Raw genomic sequence first — 24,138 nt, forward strand, 5'->3', positions numbered from 1 at the left:
CTCCCCCTCAGTCTCCTTCTGCTCCACTGATCTTTTCTCTGTGTCTGTGAGATTCAACCCCCTTCTTTGCCCTTGACTTTGCTCTAGCATCCGCATACCAGAGGAAACTTTGGATCCTTGACTTTCTTTATATGATTCTAAATCATATTTTCCAATAGTCAATGGCTCAGGGAGAACTGGTAGGTATTTAATTGATTTGAGGTTGCTATCTTACTATCCTAGGTATCCTCTTAGAACTAATCATGCAGTTTCTAGTTTAAGTCAGCTTAGTATTTTCAGTAAAAATTTCAACTGTTTTGATCTGAGTTTGTAAGCCAGTTTGGGACCCATTCCTATGCATTTTAGAATCAGATTTCTGGTTTGTCCCCTTACTATGCTCATATCACTGGGATTGAATTCAAAACGGAAATGTCTGCTTATTTTATTCACATTTCCTCAGGATAGACAGTGGTGAAGTGAGTCATTAGCACATTGTATTTTCCCAAAGCTCTTTGACCTTAATCTCTGAGGCTATAACATCAACGGGCAGATGCCTGCTGTCTATAAGTGATGAGGAGGGCCCCTGATGGATTCATAGTTCGGTAAATGTTTCAAGGAGAAATTAGCGAAGTGTCTATAGACTGTAGTCAGAAGTCCAAGACCAACAGAGTGTGTGTGTTATTAGCGGCCGAGTCCATGTGAGGCACATATGTATCAAGAAATAAATACAAGCTGTTCTCTGGGCTCTGACAATCCTTTTATCATGTTACCCTGAAGTCAGACAGATTGGAAGGAAAGGGAGATGCTCCCACAGTGGTTTGACTCCTTTCAGTGAGTCTTGTGATTGAATTCATCCTGTGGTGGGCTGTCGTTTATAGTGGTGAGACAGTCCAGAGGGGAGCCTTGGGCAAGCAGGCAGGCCTAAATGAGGCCAGTTTAACCACATCTTTGTAACCCATACAATAATTTTTGGGGCCAGCCTCAGAGAGCAACATTTCACAAAACATACCCCACAGACCACCAATTCAGAAGGATGTTAATAGATTGTGTGTGAAAAAAGGTTCCACAGCCAAATCTGTAGAAAACACCAAGTTAAACAAAGAAAACCAGGAGTTCTTGCCAAAGGAGTTCTTGAACTCTTTGTTGTGCTATGTATACAGAATATGCAGTTTCCCCAAACATATTTGGCCACAGGGCCCCTCCTGTAGCAGAAGCCTCACAAAGCTTGTGTTTTGTTAAAAATCACTTGGGTAAAATTGCTCTAGAACATTGGTGTTCAAAGTCTTTTTTTTAAAATCATTTATCTCCTAAAATAATTTTGGAAAAACTCACACATTTATTTGCATTTTTTAAATAAATTGAATGAGTATGATAGATTCATTTCTGTCATATTTATATTATACATACAAGGCAAAGCTGGGCCTTTCTGTGAAGTAAATAATCCTCAAGGAGGATGTATTTTAAAATAATTTATTTGTTAGGTGCCTATGAGAATTTTACCCTGCAGGACACTGTACCTGGGTAGTCTAGAAAGGTTCTAATTGGATAAGAGATTGCCTTTACTTGGGAAAGAAGAGGGTGCTAAGCAAAGGGGAAGATAGATACGGAAGAGTGGCAGATGTATTCTTAAGAAATCACTTTTTAAAAAATAATTTCAAAAGGAAACATTTGAAGACTTACAACCTAGAAATTGCTTCCCTTAAAAGTACTGGAATCTTGTGCATCCCTGTGGAATGTCTTCATGTTCCTTCAGGGGGACATGTACCCCGTGTAAACCTGCTTTTTTGAAAGTTTGAGAAATACCTATGTCTTCTTGGATAGTGGTTTCCTTCTCTATTAAGTGATCCTTCTTAAATAGCCAAATAGTCCATCTGGCTGGGGAAAGTATTTATCTCAAGAGGTATTTTTTTTCCTGCTTTCAAGTGGAAGTCATACTGCTAATGGAATTCCATAATGGAATTTCTATCCATCAGCAAAAGCTGAACATACACAGCTGAGCCTCCAGAAAGCCTCATAGCTTTACACAGCATAAAGATCTTCACATACTGTTCTCACCTTGTACCTAATTCCTGTTAGTTACTAGACATGCCTCATTTCCTGTATAAACTTGCGTCACTGAAAAAGCTGAAAATTATGACTTTGTTAAACATACATACTTTCCTGTAGGAGAATAGATGCATGAAAGTCCATTTATTTCCCATAAGAGCACTTATGCTATTTGTAACATTTCATGCATTAAATGTCATACTTTATTTATTCCTTGGCATTTTTGACCCTGGCAACTTGCAGATTGTTTTGAAGTCAAAGAATATTTAAGCTACAAGTAACCACGGGGATTATTTGCTTTAGCCCTTTTGACTTACAGGAGAGGAAACTGAGGTCAGGAGAAATTAAGTGAATTGCTCTGGGTAACAGAAGTTAGTTCTTGGTTGGTGGGATATTGCTTCTATTAGGTTCCCCATCCCTTAATCCTTTTGAAAAATAGGATATTGGACAAAATTATCTTTATAAAATGGTATTAGCTATTGTTGCTATTGCTATTGTTCACCTCCAGAACTGTTATCCCTAACAGTTCCAAGGAGATCAGGTGTGCTTTACCAATATAAAGGAGAGGAAGACCTGTGCCTCACTGTGCTACCTTATCAGATCATTTCCTGGGACTGAACCCATGGGCTTTATTTTAGGTTGTTTAGGTTGTTTTAGGTTGTTTAAAGAGACTCCTTGTTATGCATATTTCTTGACTATTCTGTATTTTTTTATGCCCTCTAGTTAATAGAAGACCAGATATCTTATTTCTTTTGTGTAAGGTTGAACCGTAAAACATGGTTCTAGAATATTCAACTATTTTAGACTCAGAAGAAGAGCAGTTTTGTATTCTTGAACTTAATATTGGTCTGAGGCGTGTCATAGCGCCTATAGGCTGAGACACTCTATATGTATTCAGAAGGTGGAGAAGGGTGTGAATCTGCATGTCACTGTAGCTATACCAGCTTTGTCTACTTTAGAGGATCGTGGGAGCCATTTGAGCCTCTCTCCATGTTTCTGCTTCTGTAAACTTCTAGATTGCCCTTACCCAGCAGCTAGGATGGAGAAAGAGAGCAGGTGACTGGCTCTAGGACAGTGTAGCTCCTTCAGTTTGGCCTTTGTTCTTTAACCCAGTGAGTGGAGTTACCTACAGTGGCAACACCATTCCTGTCAAGGATGGAATTCTAGTTTTCCAGAAAAATTCAGTGGTCTACAGAGGGGGAACAATAAATAAATTCATTCATCTATCCATTTTTTTTAAACCAAGTACTAAAATACTTTTTACATCATCAGAATACATTAAGGAATGTTGGTTGATCCTGTAAAATGCGAGACTTCTGAAATTCTACTTGGCAACTATAAATTATCTGTAAAATTACAAATATTGTCATAAAGATAGGAGCTTTTCTTTTTCTTTCTGCAGAAGTGGGTGTGTGCACATGTGCACACATGGTTCTGGGAGAAACTTTTCCGAAAGAAAATAGACTTAGGAATGAAGTCTCAGTAAAAATTATAACTCAGTTTGCCAATCACGTTTCATACCACAGAACTTGGCCCGATATGGCCTTCTCTTGAAATGTTCCTTGAACTTCTCATATCCAGATATAACAAGTTCAGTTTGGTCCCATGTTTTTTTTCTTAATGTATTTTTGAATCTTCCTTTTGTTCCATTTGTCTAGAAAGGTCTTAGAGAGTTTGATCACCTCAGAAACTCTTTTCAACAACTGCTCATGTTTCTTATTTCCGAGGTTCTAAATTAAAAATTGTGAGGGATAAGCTTTTTATTTTTTAATTTTCTTTTAATATAAAAAATATAGACTATCGAGCCACCCACAAACGTCTCAGGAACAAAGCAGGGTATGGCAGAATTAAGTGGCAAAAAATCAGAGAATCCCTATGTAATTTTTAGATGTAAAAATTTACCTTTGGGTGCTGTTAACAATTTATGAGTAGAATTCTTTTCAGAGTTTAATTTGTGAGTTGTTGAAACTTGGAACATGATTTGTCAACAGAAATAATTCAGATCAGTGATTTTCCACTCCTTAACCCTTGCCGTCTTATAGAGCTGGTCTTCAAGCAGGAGGAAGGAGACTGCTTTACTTAAAGCAGCTATGCTGGGTGTTCAGGATCCAGGGACAGGTCTGCAGGGCCATCTTAGGTCTCATGAACCCTGTTGGGGTCCTGGTCTGACAGGGTAGCACTAAAACTGTCTCTCTGGTCACAAGCCACCAAGCTCTGAAGCCAGCAACTTGGTGGGCCTGGGTTCTGTTTTGCTTCTAGGTGAGCCACCCATTTATCTTGAGGCCAAGACACAGTCTCAGAACAGCAGGGAAATGTCCAAAAGTAGAAGATACGGCAAAGTCAAGTGAACCAGACCCTTCAAATCTTTATGTAGCCAGCTCCCACCTCCGTCTTGCTTTGTTCCTCAGAAAACCTCATTTCAAAATGATCTCTTTTGCTTTTAGAAATTCATTTTTTTTTCTCCTCCTCATCACATCTGTGTGTTTTTCAAGGAGGACTTTACTGACATTTCGGGTAGGAAATTCCTTGTCAAGGGGGCTTTCAGAATTCTGAGCAGAAGAATGTAATCATGAGCAGGCTCTAGGAAAAAAAAAAATCAAATCATTTATCTTACTTTCAGAATTTTTAATATCCCTAGTGTTCATTCAGTGTATTTCCTAGTACCTAATGGCAGCCCCAGATGTCCCCTAGGTAAGAATATTGTACTCACTTAGAAAATCACCAATGAGTTCTCCCTGAGTGCTGAGAAGAAAACAATCTTATTAACCTATAACATTCCTATCTATGTTTAAATTTTAGAAGAAGAAGTTTTTATATTGAAATAGTTAATAAATGTATGAAAAATGTTCATTGTCATGACTCATCAGAGAAGTGCAAATTAAAAATACAATGAGATAACATTACCCTCTGCCAGAATGACTAAATTTAGTAAAAAGACTAGTACTAGGTTAACAAGGATGTGTTAACAACTGCTACTGGGAATGGAAATTGGCTTAACTTCTGTGGACAACTATTTGATAATTTATTAAAGTAAATAAAGACCTTCTCTAGTGATCTGGAAATTCTACTCCTAGTATATACCAAATATATATATATGTGATATGTAACAAGACCTTTTAAATACATACATGTAAGAATGCCCGCAGATCATTATTAATAATAGCCTCTAATGCGAAATAACTCAAATATCCATCAATAGAATGGATAAATTAATTTTGGGATCTTTATACAATGAAATATAATATGAATTAACTTCATGCAACAACATTGATGAATTTTATAACCATAATAGTGAGTAAAAGAAGTCAGATAAAAGAATATATACAATTTTCTTTATGTAGGAAATTGTATATAACTTTCTTTATGAAGTTCAAGGACAGGCAAGACTAATGAATGATAAAAGCCAGGATTATAGTTAGCTGTGGACACAGATATGTTAACTAGGAAGGGGCTTGAAGAAATTATACATCATGAACTTGGTGATCAGACAGTATGTGCACAATATGCACACTTAAATATGTATATGTAAAAAATTATCTAGCTATATAGTTAAGATTAACACACATTGATGTATACAAAACAAAGAGAGGATACTTGGAAATTTTTTTTTATTAGCTACACATGACAGTACAATGATCTTCACAATTAATACATTTGAATCAAATGGGGTATAATTTCTCATTTTTCTGATTTAATGAATCTCTTATGGCATTTCAGAAAATATGACTTTAAAAAATCAGACAACTGAAGGAAACAGCTCTTTTCTAGAAATTGTGAGCCTGTATGAGTAGGAAAATCCATCCTCCTAGGTTCCTAGGACCAATCGGGGTGGTGTCAGTGCTAGCGGTACTGCACAAGTCTCACTCTGATGAGAGTGTGAATAGAGGAATCTTACATGATTCTCCTTCCTGGTGAACTTTTTGGTTTCTTCCTGTTCAGACCCACAGACTTGCATAGTCCTTATTGTTTTTCTTTCTTTGTCTTAATTCTTGTTTCCCTTTCCGGGGGCATCATGGTTAGGACTGTGAGCAATGTTGAGAGGACTCCAAGGAGAGGAATTGGAAGAAGGCACAAAGCAGTGGTTATGAATTGGGCATTTCTGAACGGGGGACACCCTTCACCTTAACAGGCAGCCAGCAGTGGGGCTGGGATGGTACTGCCACACAAAGTTCCTGTGCTGACTGTGGTAGTACACCCCAGCAACCCCAGCTACCCAGGATTGCAGATTTGAGGCCAGCCTCAGCCACTTAGTGAGACCCAAAATAAAATGAAATAAAACAACCAAAAAAAAATGGGTGGGGGATATGGGTACTTAGCTCAGTGGTAGAGTGCCCTAGTATTCACAAGGTCCTGGGTTCGATCTGGGGGTGGTGGTGGTGGGGGTGGGGGTAAGCAATAAGCAAGCTGGAAGAAAAGGAACCTCCTAACAACGAAAAATTCTGCGTCCCAAGAATGTGATCATGGAATGTGCAGTGGCACAACCAGTGAATGAGGGGTACAGACCATTTAGGAGAAGAAAGTTGATAATTATACCCTAGTGGGAACTTGAAGGGAAGTAGGAGAGGAGAAATTTGGTCCAGTCTTTTTGACCACAACTGGCTGGTTACCCAAGCTTGAGGTTTTGCTTGGGACATATGATAGGGGCTTCACTTGGACCTCGTAAGCTCCAGCTGGACTTGGCACTCTTCCTGCTCCTTCATGGTGGTTTTCCTAAGAAGAATGAGTTATGGGGGAATGTTTTCAATTACATGTTGCGTGTAAATGTGCCTTCCAGCACAACATGCAGCCTGATAAAGAACACGATCAGGTGCTGGGCCAGGTGTGATCTAGCTGTCCCTATTTCCAGCTGCATTCAAGTTGGAGCAACAAATATGCATTAACTAATCGTTTGACTATCATTACAGATGTTATATTTATCACTGAAATTAACTTAAAAACTGCCTGGTTTCGATAAAAACTATGCATATAGATAGCTATGGCTTCTCAGAATGTGAAGTATGTTTAAATTGCTTGAATAATGATTTAAATTTTTTTTTAAATTTGTTTTAACTTACATGACAGTGGACTGCTTTTATAAACTTTGATATATCATATATAGATGGGACATAATTTCTCATTTTTCTGAGTGTACAGGTTGCAGAATCATATTGGTCATGTAGTCACATATATACATACAATAATAACGTCTGTTTAATTCTACTGTCTTTCTTATCCCCACATCCTCTCTCCTCCCCTCCCATCACTTACCTCTACCTAATCTAAGGTAACACTATTCTTCCCTAGTGCCCCCGCCTTATTTACTGAGGACTGTGTTTGCACTTTATGTGATGATTCTGCTAGTATTATTTTGCTATTGATGTGTCCAATTTTAATTTAGCAAATTAATATGCTTAATAAATGTTCATAGAAGAGTCAATGATGGGAGAACATAAATATTATCTGAAATGGAAAAGCTAACAGCCAAAGTCTATTAAGCCTCAAGGGTCACACTGGATAGAATATAAATAACAACCAATTTTTCTTTTAAAATTTATCACATTCCTTTTTGATTTTTAATTAATTACCTTTGCAAGTGACTTAAAAAAATCTTTTAAAAATCATCAATTTTTGTCTTTCCTCTCACATAATTTTGATTTTTTTCTGGATTGAAATGTGCTGATGATCTCAAGTCCATGTTTTCCTCTTTTATTTTTTTCCAGAATCTTCCACCATTGCTGCTGAATATTTCTATTTGGGTATCCCAATGTGACCTCAACTCTAAAACTGAATTCTTCATCTTCTGGCATTCTTTGTGTCTCAGAACTCCTTCCACCACACCAACAGTGTTTCCCTGCTCTTTTATCTGCTCTTTTCTAAGATGTCTCTGACTCCTTTCTCCTACTTTCCAGTGTTGTGATGCCCAGTCAAGCACCACACATTGTCAATTCTTAATTCAAAAGAAAAAAGTACAAATTAGTCACTCCTTATCTCCCTGATTACTTTCACTGTCACCAACCTGGCTTGTCACCAGCCGCCTACCTGCTTTATATTTCTAGTGATCAGACTTGCAATGTCTTTTCACCAAGCCATATGCTGGCCAGGTGATTTTTTCCTAAAGCCTGCTCTTGATTACATCCTTCTGCTCAGAATCCTTTAGTTTAGCTCCTTGTTCTCAATAAAATTGAATCCAAACTTAGTCTGGCTTTTACCAGCTCTGTCTCTAACTATTTACCTTCCTGAAATTTCTTTTCCAGCCAAAGGTTTGACTCACCATTTCCTGAGCCCCTTCCCCTGGCCAGTCTCTGCTTATGCTTTAAGTGTCCACCCACACCATTATTCCTTCCCTTTCTCTCCATCCATCCAACCTGCCCCCTCCCGCAAGACTTTTCCACCTCCAACTTCCTTTAGTGACTCTATATAGATAATTTCATAATTGAATGTCTTCAAGTTATGACTGTCCTTATAATAACTTTTTACTTTTTTAGTGTTTCATATATTTGTATGCATAGTTAGACTGTCAATACCTCCAGGATAAAAATCTGTCTTACCCGTATGCTCTTAAATACCTGACATACACTAAAACCAACATGTAAGTTCTGCAAAGCCTAGAATTTTGTTGTTGTTGTTGTTGTTGTGCAGTTTTATTCACTAGCAAATTTTTAGCATCTAAAACAGAACCTGGGATATGGTAGGTACGTAAGAAATATTTGTTATGTAAATTAAATAATTCTTCAGTAACTTGATTTTAGGTCATTAGCACCTGCTAAACACTGCCCCCATCCTTTTCTTACTCTAAGTAAGAGATTATAGTGAAAAAGAAAGTGAATGCAATCTATAGCTAGAATCTGCTCAACAGGGCTCTAATGGCTTCATCTAAATGACTTTTGTTTTCCTGCAGATATTAATGAATGCCAGCTACAAGGTGTATGCCCTAATGGTGAGTGTTTGAATACCATGGGCAGCTACCGATGTACCTGCAAAATGGGATATGGGCCAGACCCTACCTTTTCAAGTTGTGTTCGTAAGTATTGATCACTTTTTTGTTCCTATTTTGGATCAGTTGCCCTTGGGGTTTATCCAAAAGAAGGGAAATACTCAGTTGTCAAGTGAATATTGTAAATATGCAGGAAAGCCTCATAAATTAAAATGACCAGAGAGAAGGCACCAGCTTGACATGGTAAAATGCATCTGTATTACAGAACCTTCTTCAAAATGCATTTAGGAAAATACAATAGCTAAAACTCAGAGAATGAACACACTGAGGAAATAGACTTCGGTGAAAAGAGTTAGTTAAAATGATCATATCAACCATTTCTGGTACCTGAGAGATGAAAACAGGTTTTTCCCCTCATAAATATTTAAGCATTCTTCGGGCTGAATTAGACTTTGTCTCAGCTTCTGCCTTTAATTATTCCAAATTCTGAGTCACTGGAGTCTGATTTTATGAGGTTTCACTGTGCTTTCTCAGTTGGATAAGTATGGAAAATAGTTACCAAGGCCCTGCATTTCAGATTTTCTATTTCAGTTCTAATTTCAAATATTCTACCCTATTGTCCTCCCAAACCACCAAAATGCCTCCGAAGTTATGCTGTTTTATTTTACAAATGTTTCTGAGATTTTCTTTTGTGCACAGGAAGGGTAAAACCCTCCACCAAACCACATGTTCTAATATTGGTTCTGAAAATACACTACAATTACTACATATCATGTGCCCATTAGCAGTGGATACATTTTAGGTAAAAAGTTCTCAAATGCAGAATCTTAAAGATTACCTTATTTTCAAAAAAAAAAAAAAAAAAAAAAAAAAGATTACCTTATTTTCAATATAACCATGGCCATTATTACGGAAGTAGGTAAAAGCTGCAGATTTTTTTAAAGCTACACACAGTTAAAGTTTAACCATCTAAAACTCACACACAGCATAAGACTGTTAGGATGACTTTAAGAGAAATTCTGTATTTTCTTTCTGTCCTACTATAGATTAATTTTAAATTTTTTAAAAATGTGGTTTTGTTATATGCTGAACTGCATTGTTCTTCCTCCTAGTTTTAAACTGGCAGACATTCTTCATGAAGATACTGTTGCTCGTTTTTAGCTGAGCTTCTTTCTAATTCTGTCCCCTGAACAGCAATGCAGTTGAAATAAAGATAAATGTAGGGAAATAAAAATGACAGTCTCATTTATTTATTTATTTTTTTTTTTTAAACTTTAATTTTCACTTAATTTAATAACAAAATTCCAAAAAGTACACAAAATATCACAGACCTTAATATCATAAAATATTAAGAAAAACCAATCTTGTGATGTTGTAAAGCCCCTAAGTCACTTTTTTTTTTTTTTTTAAGATGGGTTTGTTGAGTCTTTGGAAGCATTGTTACTAATCATTACTGTTTTTCTTTAAAAACTGTCAAATGCAGATTAGGAACTTTTGCACGTAAGTCCTTTTTTCTGTGTTCTTTTGTAGACAGTTCTGATCCTGAAGCAGGCAGACATCTAATTTTAGGGCTTTTCTTAGGAGGTGACCAAATTAGCTGTAAAATTAAGTTTGTGTACATGGTGTATTTGAAAACTGATGTAAGGACTTGGAAACCTCAGGTCAAAAATTACAGTGTTAACAATATCCAGATAATTTAGGGTAATTTCCAGCTGATTTGAATTTCATAAATAAGTATTCTAAATAGTTTTCCAATTTAGGTGTAAGAGATTATAAAGAGTTTTGAATATAAAATTTGTTGTAAATGTCTCCCTACCTCCCTTACATGATTTGACTTATCTGGTTAAAATTCTTACGTTACAGATTGCAGATTAGGTAAACTTGGAGAACTGGTCACTGAGTGTTTTATGAAACTTTGACTAGATCTGATGTCTAGCATTAAGGGCAGCCATCCAGATTTTAATGAGATTGTAGGGACCTGCCAATGAGAATTTTGAAACACTTGCACATTTTCTTAGTATTTATTTTCCCTGTCATTGCCCCAATAATTCTGAACTTATTAAACAATCATCTATTCTTATTTGAAAAGTAAATAATTCAATTTTACGGTTCAACTCCAACAGCTGAAATGCTAAGTACTAAGAGACGTTTGTTGCTAGTTAAATGTTCCCGTTTAGAATTTGAAGGTCAAACCTGGGCTCTTTTGCAGAGTTGAGTAGGGAGGTCTCTCCGTCTTTCCTCCAGATTTATGATGTGTGATATCACAGAGATATGTGGAGTTCCTTCAGGGTTTGTGATTTGGACAAATCTAGCCTAATTTGTGGTAGACTCTGAAGAAATTGTTGGGGGAGTCTGAAGACATTTGGGAAGGATCAGGGAGGAAGGTGGTGGTATCCTTCACTGCCATGCATGATGATAGCAGGAGGTGATTAGGCATGATAGAGGTGTTATTTAACATTTGGAATATATGCTCTCGAGAGGTATAAAACCAGCTAGAGACAGAGCATGCAAGCAAATGGTGGAGACTAGCAACATTTGTTCAGGCAGCATGAATTTAGGGCATATCCAGGCCATAAAAGGTGTGGCCGACTCTGTGAACTCCAAGAAATGCACTTGGCAATGGCTGAGGAGCCATGGGAAGCTCTCCCTGTTCTTGCACCGAGGTGAACACCCTCAGAATTCCTTGCCTCTAGCCAAAGGCTGCAGCTATTTCACTCTCTCTCCTTGCCCGCTGTCTGTCCTGGACTTGGCCAAGCCAAAAGGAAGAGAGGAGGAGGGTGCTGGCATGTGCTACCCCTGATCTCTGTGTCTGTGGCTTAGGATGTAAACAGTGTTCAAACCTGCCTCCACCTATCTTGTGGGGAAAGGTGAAAATTTTAGGACTTGTCGGAGCAAATTCAAGAAAAGTAGACTAACCTTTGCAAGTGGAACAGGAAGGCTTTTTGTCTTTGAGCTGCCATTAATTTTCTTCAGGAATTTAAGAGTTCTAGGGTGAGCGTTGCTGAGGGTGTGTCCAGTAAAAATGCCCAGATAAAAGAATCCAGGCCTGGGCTTTTACAGTTTCAAAGTCTTCTCGACTCATGGACTTGGACTTGATGGATAGGAAGAGGTTTGGAGAGAAGATGTGCTCACAAACTTCTGCTGCAGCACTGGAAGTCACAAGATGAAGGGAAGAGTCCTCTGAACACCATTCACATTTATGTGTATGATTTATTTTTAATTTTCCTAGCCTCTTTATGAGATGTATTGTTATTCCTATGTTGCACCTTGAAAGATGGAGGCCAGGTGAATTTAAGAAATTTCTCAAAATCACACGGCTAATAAATAACAGTTGAGATTTAAAACCAGAATTTTGCCTCCAATTTTAGGGTTCTAGATCAGAGGCTGGCAAAGTATAGCCCATGGGCCAAATCTGCTTCCTGTGTTTGTAAATGAAGTTTTAGTGGATCATGATCATGGCCATCTATGTTTCTTTGCCTCAGGCTATTTTTGTGCCCCAGTGGCAGAGTTGAGAAGTTGAAACAGAGACCATATTGCCCATAGAGCCCCAAACATTTATCATCTGTCCCTTTTCAGAAAAAGCTTATTGACCCATAATACTGTTCAGTGGCATTTTCCATGACCATGGGAATGTTCTCTCTCTGCTGGTACAGGAGCCACTAGCTATGTGTGATCAATATGACTGAGGAATTGAATATTTGGTTTTATTTAATTTAAATTTCATCCAAGTAGCAACGCATGGCTAGTTCCTAATGTATTGCACTGCGTAGATCCAGGCTATTTTTTAAATAAAGTGAATGGGTAAATTACGACTACTTTTCCTGCTTTCCCCTTAAAGTGTGCCTACCTTCCTGGCTTGGTGTGGCTTTTTTTTGTTGTTGTTGTTGTTTTTGCCCATGATGACCTTCTCCCAAGCACTCAGGTGGGGAGCCGATCAGCTTTCACTATTTCATGTCTTTTTGTTTCCAAGGAAGCCATTCAACCTTCATAATTTGTCTTTCTGCCTTTCCTTTCTTTCCCCCTCCTCTTTCCTTTCTTTCCTCCCCTCGGCATAGGCCTCTGACTTCTCTGATCTGGAAGTTAGACATCTCTGTGCAGATGGTTTGCTCCTAGTTAATAATAGTAACAACAAAACCCTGACAATAGTAGTCTTATTACACACTTAATAATGCCTGGCACTGCGATAAACACTTTATGTGATTATTACATATAAAATTTACAAGATCTTTATGAGATTTGTACTAATATTCTTCCTATTTTAGAATTGAAAGGAATGAGGCACAGAGAGTTGAGGCTTCTTTCCAAAAGTTACACCGCCTGTAAGTTATGCACCCGAGATGTGAAACTGGAACTATCTGATACCGCAGACTGGGCCTTTAATCAGGAAGAGGGAACTGGTCTGAATTGATGGTACTACATCATTTATTTAAGGAGAGCTGCTATTTAGTGTTACATGAGACATTGAAGAATGCATGGCCTAACCTTACAATGGCTCTAGACTGTCTTTGATTTTGATTCTCCTAGGCTTTATTTTTAGTAACCCATTTCCCAAAAAGGGTTCCCTGTGGTTCTTTCTCCCTGGGAAGGCCACCTCTCAGACTCAACAGAACAGCTTTACCTGCTCCCCACACATGCACTCCTGCTCATTCTCATAGAAACTTTAAGATTTAAAGGGAAGAAAGTGTAATGTGGAATTTCATCCAAGAATTAAATGAAGATGTTTGGATGGGAGTGACAGCAGACTTATAGGAATGGCTAGTTTCTATGTCCTTGCTATCTCTGAAGTCCTTTCTAGTTTTCAACTTCTTATAAGTACCAGATTGATTTGTATCTGCCTAGTGATATTTATCATTCACATTTTAGTACATCAAAGTAGCATATCTTTGAGAGTATAATGAGAGTTTATTGTACAGCCCTGGAATTAGGACTATCTTTAACTATTATCTCCTTCCTTCTTTCTTTCTTCCTTCCATCCTTCCTTCCTTCCTTTCTTTTTTTTTTTTTGACTGAAGCTAGGGCCTCATTCATGCTGGGCACCTATGTACACGGAGAATGAGTCTTTTAATATACCAGTGAGGAACCCAAATAATAGAGCTACAGCATTTTACCTTTTGGCTCTGTTTTGTAATTGAACTGCCACCAGCATTCAGTGCTGGGCTTGGAATTAGAGCTATATATGTGTTTATTACCATTTTGAAGAATTGTCTCTAGCCAAGAGCAAAGAATTTGTCTTCCTGACACATGTGGTATTTCTAGTAGGTTTTATATCTCTGAAATGTTTTTCCATTTAGTGTATCTAAATCTTTTCATCCTGATTTTAGCAATACATCCTGCAAAAAATACAATCCAACCAAGTGCTATTTTAGTGTACCTTCATATAAGAACATACACATACCCTTTCTATTACTACTCTGTCCTGCTCTGCTCCAGACCCATTCCCACCTATTCTTTAGAAATCTTTTGACAGCTCTGACTCTTTAAGATAATATAAAACCTTAAGACTCAGTAGAAATGTATACTATATTTTACATAATATATGTAGTAGACCTAATGAATTATTCTTTACAACCAGCCTTCCAGTCTGAGGTCACAGACACTTAGACGCTATGAAAACCATCTTGCATTTTCTGGGCAGTAGTCATTCCTGGATTAATGTGTCATGTTGACCAGAATGTGACAGTGCTGTAGGTGGTTAATAAAATAAATGGGATTGCTATGCAAGTTATTTGAAATGATAAAAGAATAATAAATAATTTAGGTATTAAGATAGAGGTAGTTTTAAAATGTATGTGTAAAATAGGCTCTGGTAAGATGACCTGATGTGGCTTCTTTGGAAATATGATGTGTAAGTTATGGTCAATTTGGGGAGAAAATTCTGGAGCAAAATCCTTTGTGAGCTATCTAAGAACTATGTGCATGTTCTAAAGATTATATAACCTACAGCCACACACACACACACACACACACACACCCACTCACGCATGCACATACACACTATGTAAGTGCTGCTCAATTATTACAGGGATTTATTAATAACTATGCTCTTAAGTTTTCTTTTACTTTTGGTCTGTGACTTTTTGATTTTTTTATAACTTACTTATACAGAATCCATAAAGTGAGTAGGAGAGGAAAAGACCCAGGTTTCTCCATGCCCCCATGTTTTTAGGAGCTATGGCAGAGCTGGCCTTCCTAGACATATAGTGTGAGGTTTTGTTTTGTTTTGTTTTACAATGCTGAGGGTTGAAGCCAGGACCTCAGGCAGGCTAGACAAGTGCTTTACTACTGAGATACACCCCATCCCACGTGAGAGTTTTGAAGCTTCAGGAAAATCTCTTCCTCCAACCCCCACTTCACCTATAACATCTACGTTTAACTTTTCTTCATGTTGGTGAACTTCTGCCACTGAGCATTGATCAAGTTGGGTGCAAATGTACTCAAGAGAATGGAGACGTCTGGTTTTATTTTCTGTATTTGAAATTATTTATTTTAAATATGAGTGGCTGATATATATTTTGTGTCTACTGTGAATCAAGGCTTCTGTTGAAATTGTTTATTTTCACATATGCATATATACTGATTTAATGCTTGCTAAAAGGAAAAATGTCCAGACAGGACCATCACTGTTACAACATTTGGTGTTCTAACTCTAAAATTCATTTGGTAAATAGATTCCTAATCAAGGAAGGTGATTAAAGGTGATAAAGCTAGATGGATTGATTCTAAAGTATTGATTCTGAAGTTTCCAATCCTACTTGAATGTTCATTTTTCTTTTGCTTGAAAAGTCATTTAGTTTTCATGCATGACATCAGACTTTGTCTCTGCTTCAGCGGATCCCCCTGTGATCTCAGAAGAGAAGGGGCCCTGTTACCGGCTTGTCAGTTCCGGAAGGCAGTGTATGCACCCTCTGTCTGTTCACCTCACCAAGCAGCTCTGCTGTTGTAGTGTGGGCAAGGCCTGGGGCCCACACTGTGAGAAATGTCCCCTTCCAGGCACAGGTAAGACATGCCTACTGAGCACTCATGAGCATTCACAGCCACATGAGTAGGCAGGATGACTTTGGTGCCTTGGGTCATTTTTTACTTCTGACTTCAAATTTAGTCTTAAATAATACAGTATGTTTTTATGATTTTTGTAGAACCCATAGACATACAAGGATGAATCAGTGGGGAAAAATATGTGCAAAGAGATCTTACCATTTTTCTGGGTTTCACTAAACTTCTTTTTGAATATTAAGAAAAGTCTTAACATTTTATCTACAGCTTCAAGGACTTTTAAGTCTGATATTTAAGTATAAAGACCAGGAAGTTCCATAGGGCCATGTGCTGTCCTAAGCATTGGCCATTCATCATTTTTACAGCATCTAAAACTTGAGCAGATTGACTTAGTCCATTATTTATTGAATACTGTACTTAATTTCTTTAATTGAAAATGGAGGGAATTGTATTTATGACTGAATTCATGATTGAATTTATACTATAAAGATTAATAACTCCAGAGCAGATCTTGCCAAACCCCTTTGAACTATTAGGAAGTTGATACTTTATCCTTTAATTCGGTACATTATTTCCCAGTGTCCTGAAAGGTTAAATTTCTCTAAGTACTTCTTCTTACCAAGGGATCAGCAGCTTCTCAAGTGGGATGAAGTAAAGTGAAACGGAAGAGAAAAACAGAACCCATAAACATTGGGCGTGATGTGATCAAGGAAATAATTTCTGTTTCACTGGCTCAGGGTGGACATGAGAGTAGTCCATGGAATTGCTTAGTTGACAGGATGCTTCCCACCTAGGGAGGGGCATTAAATCTCACAGGGCCATGTTATGTCTTTAAGCCATAACTTAAATGATAACAGAGTTTAGTTATAAATGTATCATGACCCACTTTGTTGGTGGTCAGAACCAGGAAGAACAGTTAAGGTGAAACATAATACAATGTGATGGTTAATTGGTAGACTAGATAATTTTAGACACCTCTGATAGGTTCCCTCCCGTGCCATAACTCATTATTAAAAAATGGCAATGGAACTGGGAGTGGTGGCACACACCTGTAATCCCAGTGGCTCCAGAGGCTGAGGCAGGAGGATCACAAGTTCAAAGCCAGCGTCAGCAACTTAGCAAGGCCCTAAGCAACTTAGTGAGACCTGGTTTCTAAATTAAAAAAAAAAAAAAAAAAGGGCTGGGGGCGTGGCTTAGTGGTTAAGCACTCCTGGGTTCAATCCCTGATTCAAAAAAAAAAGACAAGTAAAAAATCATTATAACAGACACATTTCAATGAAGTTCAGTCTCAGAGTTTTGCAATCCTAATATGAAGAATGTAACTCAGGCTCCCCCCTCATTGTATAATAATTGATTTTAAAAATAATACTAGTATTTTTTGTACTTAATTAATTTTTGGTTATATGATTTTCATAAAATATTTAGTTAATGAATAATTCAAAATTTGGTAGAAAAACATGTTTTCTTCTGGAAACATCTATTTTCAAGTAAGAATTCTGATTCCTAGTTCAACATAAGAACAAGGCTCTACCGTTTAGCATGTGATCCTTGGAAAAACAATATTTTAACATGCTTTAAAGGAGTATTTTAGAGTTCCCTTTTTATTGAGAACTAATTTTAGGTCCAGAACATTCAATAGAAGATGTCTTGTTCAGTGAAAGTGAGAAATGACTTCTTTTACTTTCAATTTTAAAAGTAGAAAAAAAAAAAGGGACCATAAGCTCCTTGGTGTCTGCATTTTGGTAATTTGTCTCCAACACCAACAGCAAAGGGATTAGGTGGATTTTTCCTCCCAGGCCACACACTACCCGCCAGCCACCCTTGTCTTTCCCCTTCACTATTCCTGGGGATTATGCAGTGGAGGATAGCAAATCACACATGTCGAGTTCATTTTTTTTTTCCCTTTTTTTTTTTTTTTTTTAAGAATACAGACCACTTTTTCTCTGGCAAGGATAGTGATTCCAGGGCACAGAATATTTCCCTTGTCCTCTGGGTAATTAAAGTGACTGGTCCTGGCCAGGCTTTGCCCCGTCGTCCCTTTGCTGGAAAATGACTGCAGGCTGAATGGGCGTTGCCTTTCTGCCTTGACCTCTGTCTGCCATCTGTTCATCGAGTCTCACTTCCTGGGAGAAACACTTTCCCTTTCAGACCTTCGTAACCAGCACCCCATACCAGGGGACACCCTCCATGTGGGCTGTGCCCTGTGCTTTCTTCAGCTGGGAATAAACCATGAGGACTGTTCCTCTGAGTCATGCTATTTCTTTTCTCAGTTTCTTTTTCTTTTCTTTCCCCTCCTCTTTCTTTTTTCTTTCTCCTCTCTCTCTTTCTCTTCTTGCTCATTCTCTAACTTGAAAGATGTCACCAAGCTCTTTGTTAATAACTAATGAAAAAATTATATCAAAGCAGGAGGAAAAGAAGAAAGTGTGATTCTTGTGGATTTAATGCATGTTCACAAATGAGATTATGTAACATATGCAATGTCTTCTATACATAAAATGTCTCCTAATATATTATATATATTTAAAATGTAACATGACATACAAAAATGGTATGCGTAATATCTCCTAGTTGGTTGTTTTTTTATTTATATATTATATAATATAAAATACATACTATATATATATGTTATTTCTAAATGTCCTGATTGCATAGGATGAGAAATGAACAGGTGAATATATTGAAGAAAAGAAATGTTATATGTTAAAGAAAAGGTTGGATTTTTTTTTCCTGTTACTATGCAAGTTTATCAGAAATTAAAGCAATTTGCTTACATTTTGCATCTGTTTTTAAAGTCTTAAATGTACCTATTTTAGTGATGATTAAGAGATATTCATCATGATATTTTCCTCTGTATAAGTTTGCACTGTTAGATTTTTAAAAGGAATATTTTCCCATCCCAAATCTAGCTGCTTTTAAGGAAATCTGTCCTGGTGGAATGGGTTATACGGTTTCTGGCGTTCATAGACGCAGGCCAATCCATCACCATGTAGGTAAAGGACCTGTATTTGTCAAGCCAAAGAACACTCAACCTGTTGCTAAAAGTACTCATCCTCCACCTCTCCCAGCCAAGGAAGAGCCAGTGGAGGCCCTGACCTTCTCCCGGGAACACGGGCCAGGAGTGGCGGAGCCGGAAGGTGAGAAACAGGATTGTGGACTCTAGTCATCTTTCTGTGTTCTATACTTTGGTTTCCCTATTTGTACCCCTCTAGCACAGGGTTTCTCAGCCTCAGCACTGTTGACATGTTAACTTGGATGATTCTTGGATGAGCAGGGAGGCTGCTCTGTGTATTATAGGACGTTTAGCAGCATATGTGACCTCTAAATGCTAGGGAAATGCCCCCACCTTATTGTTATCAAAACCAAAAAAAAGATGTCTAAACGTTGCAGATGTCCCTGAGTGAGGGATGTAAAGTTATACCTGATTAAGAATCACTGCCCTGGAATAATATGTACAGAGCAGGTAATAATATTCCATGTTGCAAAATTGACCAAGTTCTGCTGTTATATTATGAGCATGAGCAAGAATGTAACAAGCCCCACTATTATGTCTAATTCTAATACACCAATAAAATACATATAAATATGAAAATAAACTATATTCCATGATAATTTGAGACACTTTGGGTGCTACTTTTGCTTGATTCTTTCTGCAGAGGCATTTCGATTCTTGAGGGAACATTCGTGATTCATTTCTAAATGAATCATTTAGCCATTTACTAAATCCTTGTTTAAAAAGTGGAATCCACAGTCTTAAAATTGTTAATGCATCAGCTGAGCTTCCATTAAAGAGTGTAATGGGCAGTCAGGGATAATGGGGGCAAAATGCCAATGGGTGGGAGATGCCTAGGGACAGATCTGGGAGATCACCTATTAGAGTCCTCTGATCTGCCTTCTGAGAACCTGAGACCTAGAGAGGAACACAACAGCCACATGTCACACACAGAGTATGTAATGGTGCCCATGATCAAGAGTGTATTTCTCCAAGGAAATTGTTAAGGCCTTATATTTGAGAGAGTCTAGAGGCAGTTGATCTTGACAGTCTCTCACACTGAGGAAGAGGGATTATCTCTATGTTTTTATATAAACTAGCATTTCCAAGATTTTGAATATTTTGATTACCACAAAAATTTTTCATTCCAGAGAGAAGGAATACTAATTTTAGCTCTGTATGAAATATGTATATCTACTCTAAAAAAAAGGTCCTATTGACTTTTCACTGCAGAGGCTTAGGACAGAATTTAGGGTGTCCACACTGTATCTTGAGAGGATATATGCTGTCCAGGTTAGTGAAGAGTGGGGGACTTGGTGCAGCCTCCTTCCTGGGAGGCAGGATTTTTCTGGGCTCTGGGCATTGGTGCATTCTGGCCTATTAATTCCATTCTTTTCACTCCATGAACTTCTTCCTTGGTTAGGCAGAGCAAATAGGGCCTCACGTGAAATTGCCTCTGTACACTTGGCATGGCCTAGTGCTTGCAGTGGGGTTTGCTCTGATTCTGCCTCCAGACTTTCTTGACTCTGGGTTTGGGAGAATAAAAAGTTAGTTGACTTTTCCAACCATAAGATACCCCAGCAGTGATTTGAATATATTGGGTATCCTTTTTGTTTTAAGGAATTAATGCACCTTCCCAACATAATCATCAGCTGATGATTATGGAGACACTGACACAAGAGAAAAATCTTAGTGCATGTGAGCCCGAGGCTTAGAAACTAATACTGAAGATAGATTCGTGCAAAGCAAGTCTTTCAAAGTACAAAGGCACAAGAACATTCATGATTGTGTAGTATATAATTTGCTCAGTATATTGATGCTAATCTCCAATTCAGCTCTTATTACTTGAGTTCTCCCCCATAATTTAGTTAGCAAGTCTTCCTCAGAGTGCTTTGGAAGTTCATTAAAGAATAGACTACATCAAGATTGTAGCATCCATTCTTATGCCTCTTATTGAAAAAGTGACATTTCTTTTTTAGCATTGACACCAGAAAGCATTTTGAATGTTACATATGAGATTAAGGATAAGTGTTTGACCCATTAATGAACATGTTTGTTTTCTAAGACATGGGAAGTTTTACAGAATTAAGAATGGCATGAAATAATGTACCAAAAGTATTGGATAGTTTAACTTTTCAGTTTATTTACCCTAATTTTGAATGATAGATTTTGAAAGGCTTTTTCTCATTTGCTCTCTCAATTCCTGGAGTTGAATGAAATACCATAGAAAGTTCTCTCTTGGTCCTGTGTAAAATTCTTTAAAATGGCAGATGACTGTAATTCTTTGTTTTATTCTTTAGTTTGATTCTTAATGTTTTTTGCAGAGATACTGGAATTTATTGCTTTTTAAACATTGAAATATAATGAATGAATTATCCTAATGCCTTTTTTCTTTTTTGATTTTAGTGGCAACTGCACCCCCTGAGAAGGTAATTTATTCATTGTTTGCAAGTCTTCTCCTTTTTTTTCTATCTTTGAAATTTTTCTTTTGTAATATATGTGGGTTTTTAAAGTTGAAACCACAATAAGATGTACTTTATGCATCATTTAGTTTAAGGAATTAAAGCATCCATTCATTCAAGAAATATTTACTGAGTATCTGAAATGACTGGCACTGTCTTTAGTGTTAAGAAAATAAAGAGAACAAATCAGACAAAACTCCTTATTCTCATGGCACTTAAAGTGAGAAGAAAATGGTGGGAACTGATGGGAATCAGGGACATAAAAAGAATTCAAAGAGTTGATGGATTACCTGGCCCACCCAGGGAAAGAAAGGCCCTGACATGTTCATGTAACTGTGTGTTCTTAGAGTGCATGTAAAATAAGTCAGGTATTTGCTAATTCAACTAAAATTTAACATGCATGTTTAAGTTGAATTAGAATAGAACCTTGAAAGCTGCAATAAATATTGGAACATTGTTTCTTAGAAATATTACAGAAATGTTTATTGATCTGGTTTGGGGGCATAAAATGACACTAAAAGTTGTGAGGCTAGATTTGCTAGATTGAAGTCTTATTTATGTAATATTGTACTTTCCTTGGATTTTGCCTTGTCTCTTTATTAATAACATGAAAATTAGGTAATTATTGAATGTTTATACATTTAAGCATTCATTCAGTTGATAAGAGAGTGCATCAAGTATTAGGAGTGATACATAATCTATTATAAATAGTTTTAAAAATTGCTAGCTTACAAATATGGGGTAAAGTAACATTAATACCATCATGTATGTGCTAAAAGAATCCAGAAAAAGGAAATTATGATTTTTGATAGCACTCAAGGAAGAAGTTATGGTATATTGAGCCTGAAAGAAATACAATAGATATGCATATTAGACATGCACATTTGCAGCTCCTAGCTAGTATCTCTAAAGATTAGTGGTGTACGGTAATTTGCAATGTTGGTGATTTTGAATTTAATTCTAGCTGATACATGAGAAGAGCCATTTAGCTTAGATGCAGGCCTGTCAACTTTCTGAGCCTCATCGTAACTCAGCTTTGTTATTCTGTTTGTGATTGAGTTTATGGTAACTGTCGTATTCTTTTAATTACATTTTATTTCCAGAGGAGGTAGTGGGGAAAATGCAGTCATATCTCTGTGGTCTTGGTACTCTACAAAGGTTTCAAGATGTTGAAGATGGATGAAGAGAAAGGAGCATGGTCCGGGGTGGGAAATCTATATGTGTAAAGGTGTGGAAGATTGATGTTAAGAGTTATGAATGACTTGGTTAGAGAGAGAATCTGAGACTGCTTTTGGAAGGTTTGGAATACCATCTACAGTTGCAATCAGCAGGGAAATACATAGCTCCTCACCTGGACCCTCCCTGTCAGGTGGAGAAGTGACATTGGTCAGGAAGGCTGCTGCCTCATGTTGTTGGGTGAAATCATGTCTGTGAACTACAGGAGTGGGATGCCTCTTGATCATGATCTGCTCTTTGTTGGCCTTGGCCACAAGCTGCAGGGAACAGGGTGTAATTGAGACTGAATGAATTAATCTCTGATAGGTACTAGGAAGCCAGTCCAAAGTTCTTAAGGAAAGAGGGATGTGTGGGAAAGTGTAATTAGTGCTCAGTGTTTCTGGAAGATGAATCATGACAGGCTTAACCTAGTTAGGGAGAGAAAGAGCCTGAAAGGTCAATTAGATGATTACAATAAACTGAAGTTGAAAGAGTAAATCCAGACTGGGATGATGGGGACCACAGATATGGAAGAGTGAGCAACCATAAGGAGTCATGCAAATGAGCAGGAGTTGGAATGAAGATTGGAAGAGGGAGGACTAAAAAGTGACTTCAAATCTAGATGGGATGGATCAATGACTGGTGTTGACAGAAACGATGATGTTGGAATGGCAGCCCGGATGATTTTGTGTGTGCAGGGGAGTGGGTTTGAGAAATCTGTGGAACAGTGAGATGAAGTTACCCTTCAAGCACTTGTGCTTACAAAACTGAGTCTTCCAATGAAACGTTCAATCAGGCTATTTTAGAAACAGAAAAGAGGTGATAATTGAAGCCAGGAGAGAGGATAAGAGGCAAACAGAAGCTGAGAAAGTGAGCTTTCTGAGACATGGCAGTAGTTAAAGCCAGAGGGGGAATATATAGGGTAACAGTGAGGAAGTAACTTGATGAGTACTTTTGATGAAGTGTTGTTATGAGCTCCCTGGCCCCAGGGTGGGCCAAGGCACGGATCCTTAACTAGGCTTAATTGTTCAGTTGGCATGAGCCCTACGGAGCTGTAACTGGGAGCTGAGCTATGGTGATTGATTGTTTCTTTGCCTGAGGTCCAGGGGACAAGAACTGGTAACAGGATATGTTTGGAAGTCTCAAGTCCTCCTCCAAGACCGCAGCTCCCGTGGCTGTGGCTGCCTATCACTGTTCAGGGAGATGGAGTTGTCAGGTTATTAGCTGTTGGTTAATGGGGGCCATGATGACTGACTGGTTTAAAATATGGTAGCTTAGCACGTGTTCTTTGTTATGATGTCACTGCTGTATCCACTGTGTAATCTGTAAAGGGTGGCCGGCCATCTTAGTGGGCAGAGCCACAGGTGAATGAGACCAAGGTTTAGGCCTCACTTGAGGTACCTGTTGGAGACCAAATATGGCCCCTTGGGCCAAGGCCATTGCTTTAAAGGTCTGACTGAGCCCCAAGGAGGTGACTGAGAGTGTATGTGTAGATCAGCACTTCTTGTAAAATTCAAGGGCTAACGGCACAATTTTTTTTT

General features: G+C 37.8%; 1 protein-coding gene across 6 annotated transcripts in view; it reads left to right on the top strand.

Annotated features, from left to right (window-relative positions):
* Ltbp1 (latent transforming growth factor beta binding protein 1) overlaps positions 1-24,138 on the top strand; it is a 401,517-nt gene that overhangs the window by 254,702 nt on the left and 122,677 nt on the right. For 4 of the 6 annotated variants that reach the window (XM_027933415.2, XM_071601479.1, XM_071601480.1 and 1 more), the window contains 4 exons: positions 8,903-9,025; positions 15,767-15,934; positions 18,838-19,065; positions 21,327-21,349. In XM_027933415.2, coding sequence (XP_027789216.2) covers positions 8,903-9,025; positions 15,767-15,934; positions 18,838-19,065; positions 21,327-21,349 — 542 coding nt within the window. The remainder of the gene's footprint in view (positions 1-8,902; positions 9,026-15,766; positions 15,935-18,837; positions 19,066-21,326; positions 21,350-24,138) is intronic. The other 2 variants (XM_027933417.2, XM_027933418.2) reach the window with 1 other exon arrangement.

The sequence above is a fragment of the Marmota flaviventris genome, chromosome 14 (assembly GCF_047511675.1).
Source record: "Marmota flaviventris isolate mMarFla1 chromosome 14, mMarFla1.hap1, whole genome shotgun sequence".
Taxonomy (NCBI): domain Eukaryota; kingdom Metazoa; phylum Chordata; class Mammalia; order Rodentia; family Sciuridae; genus Marmota; species Marmota flaviventris.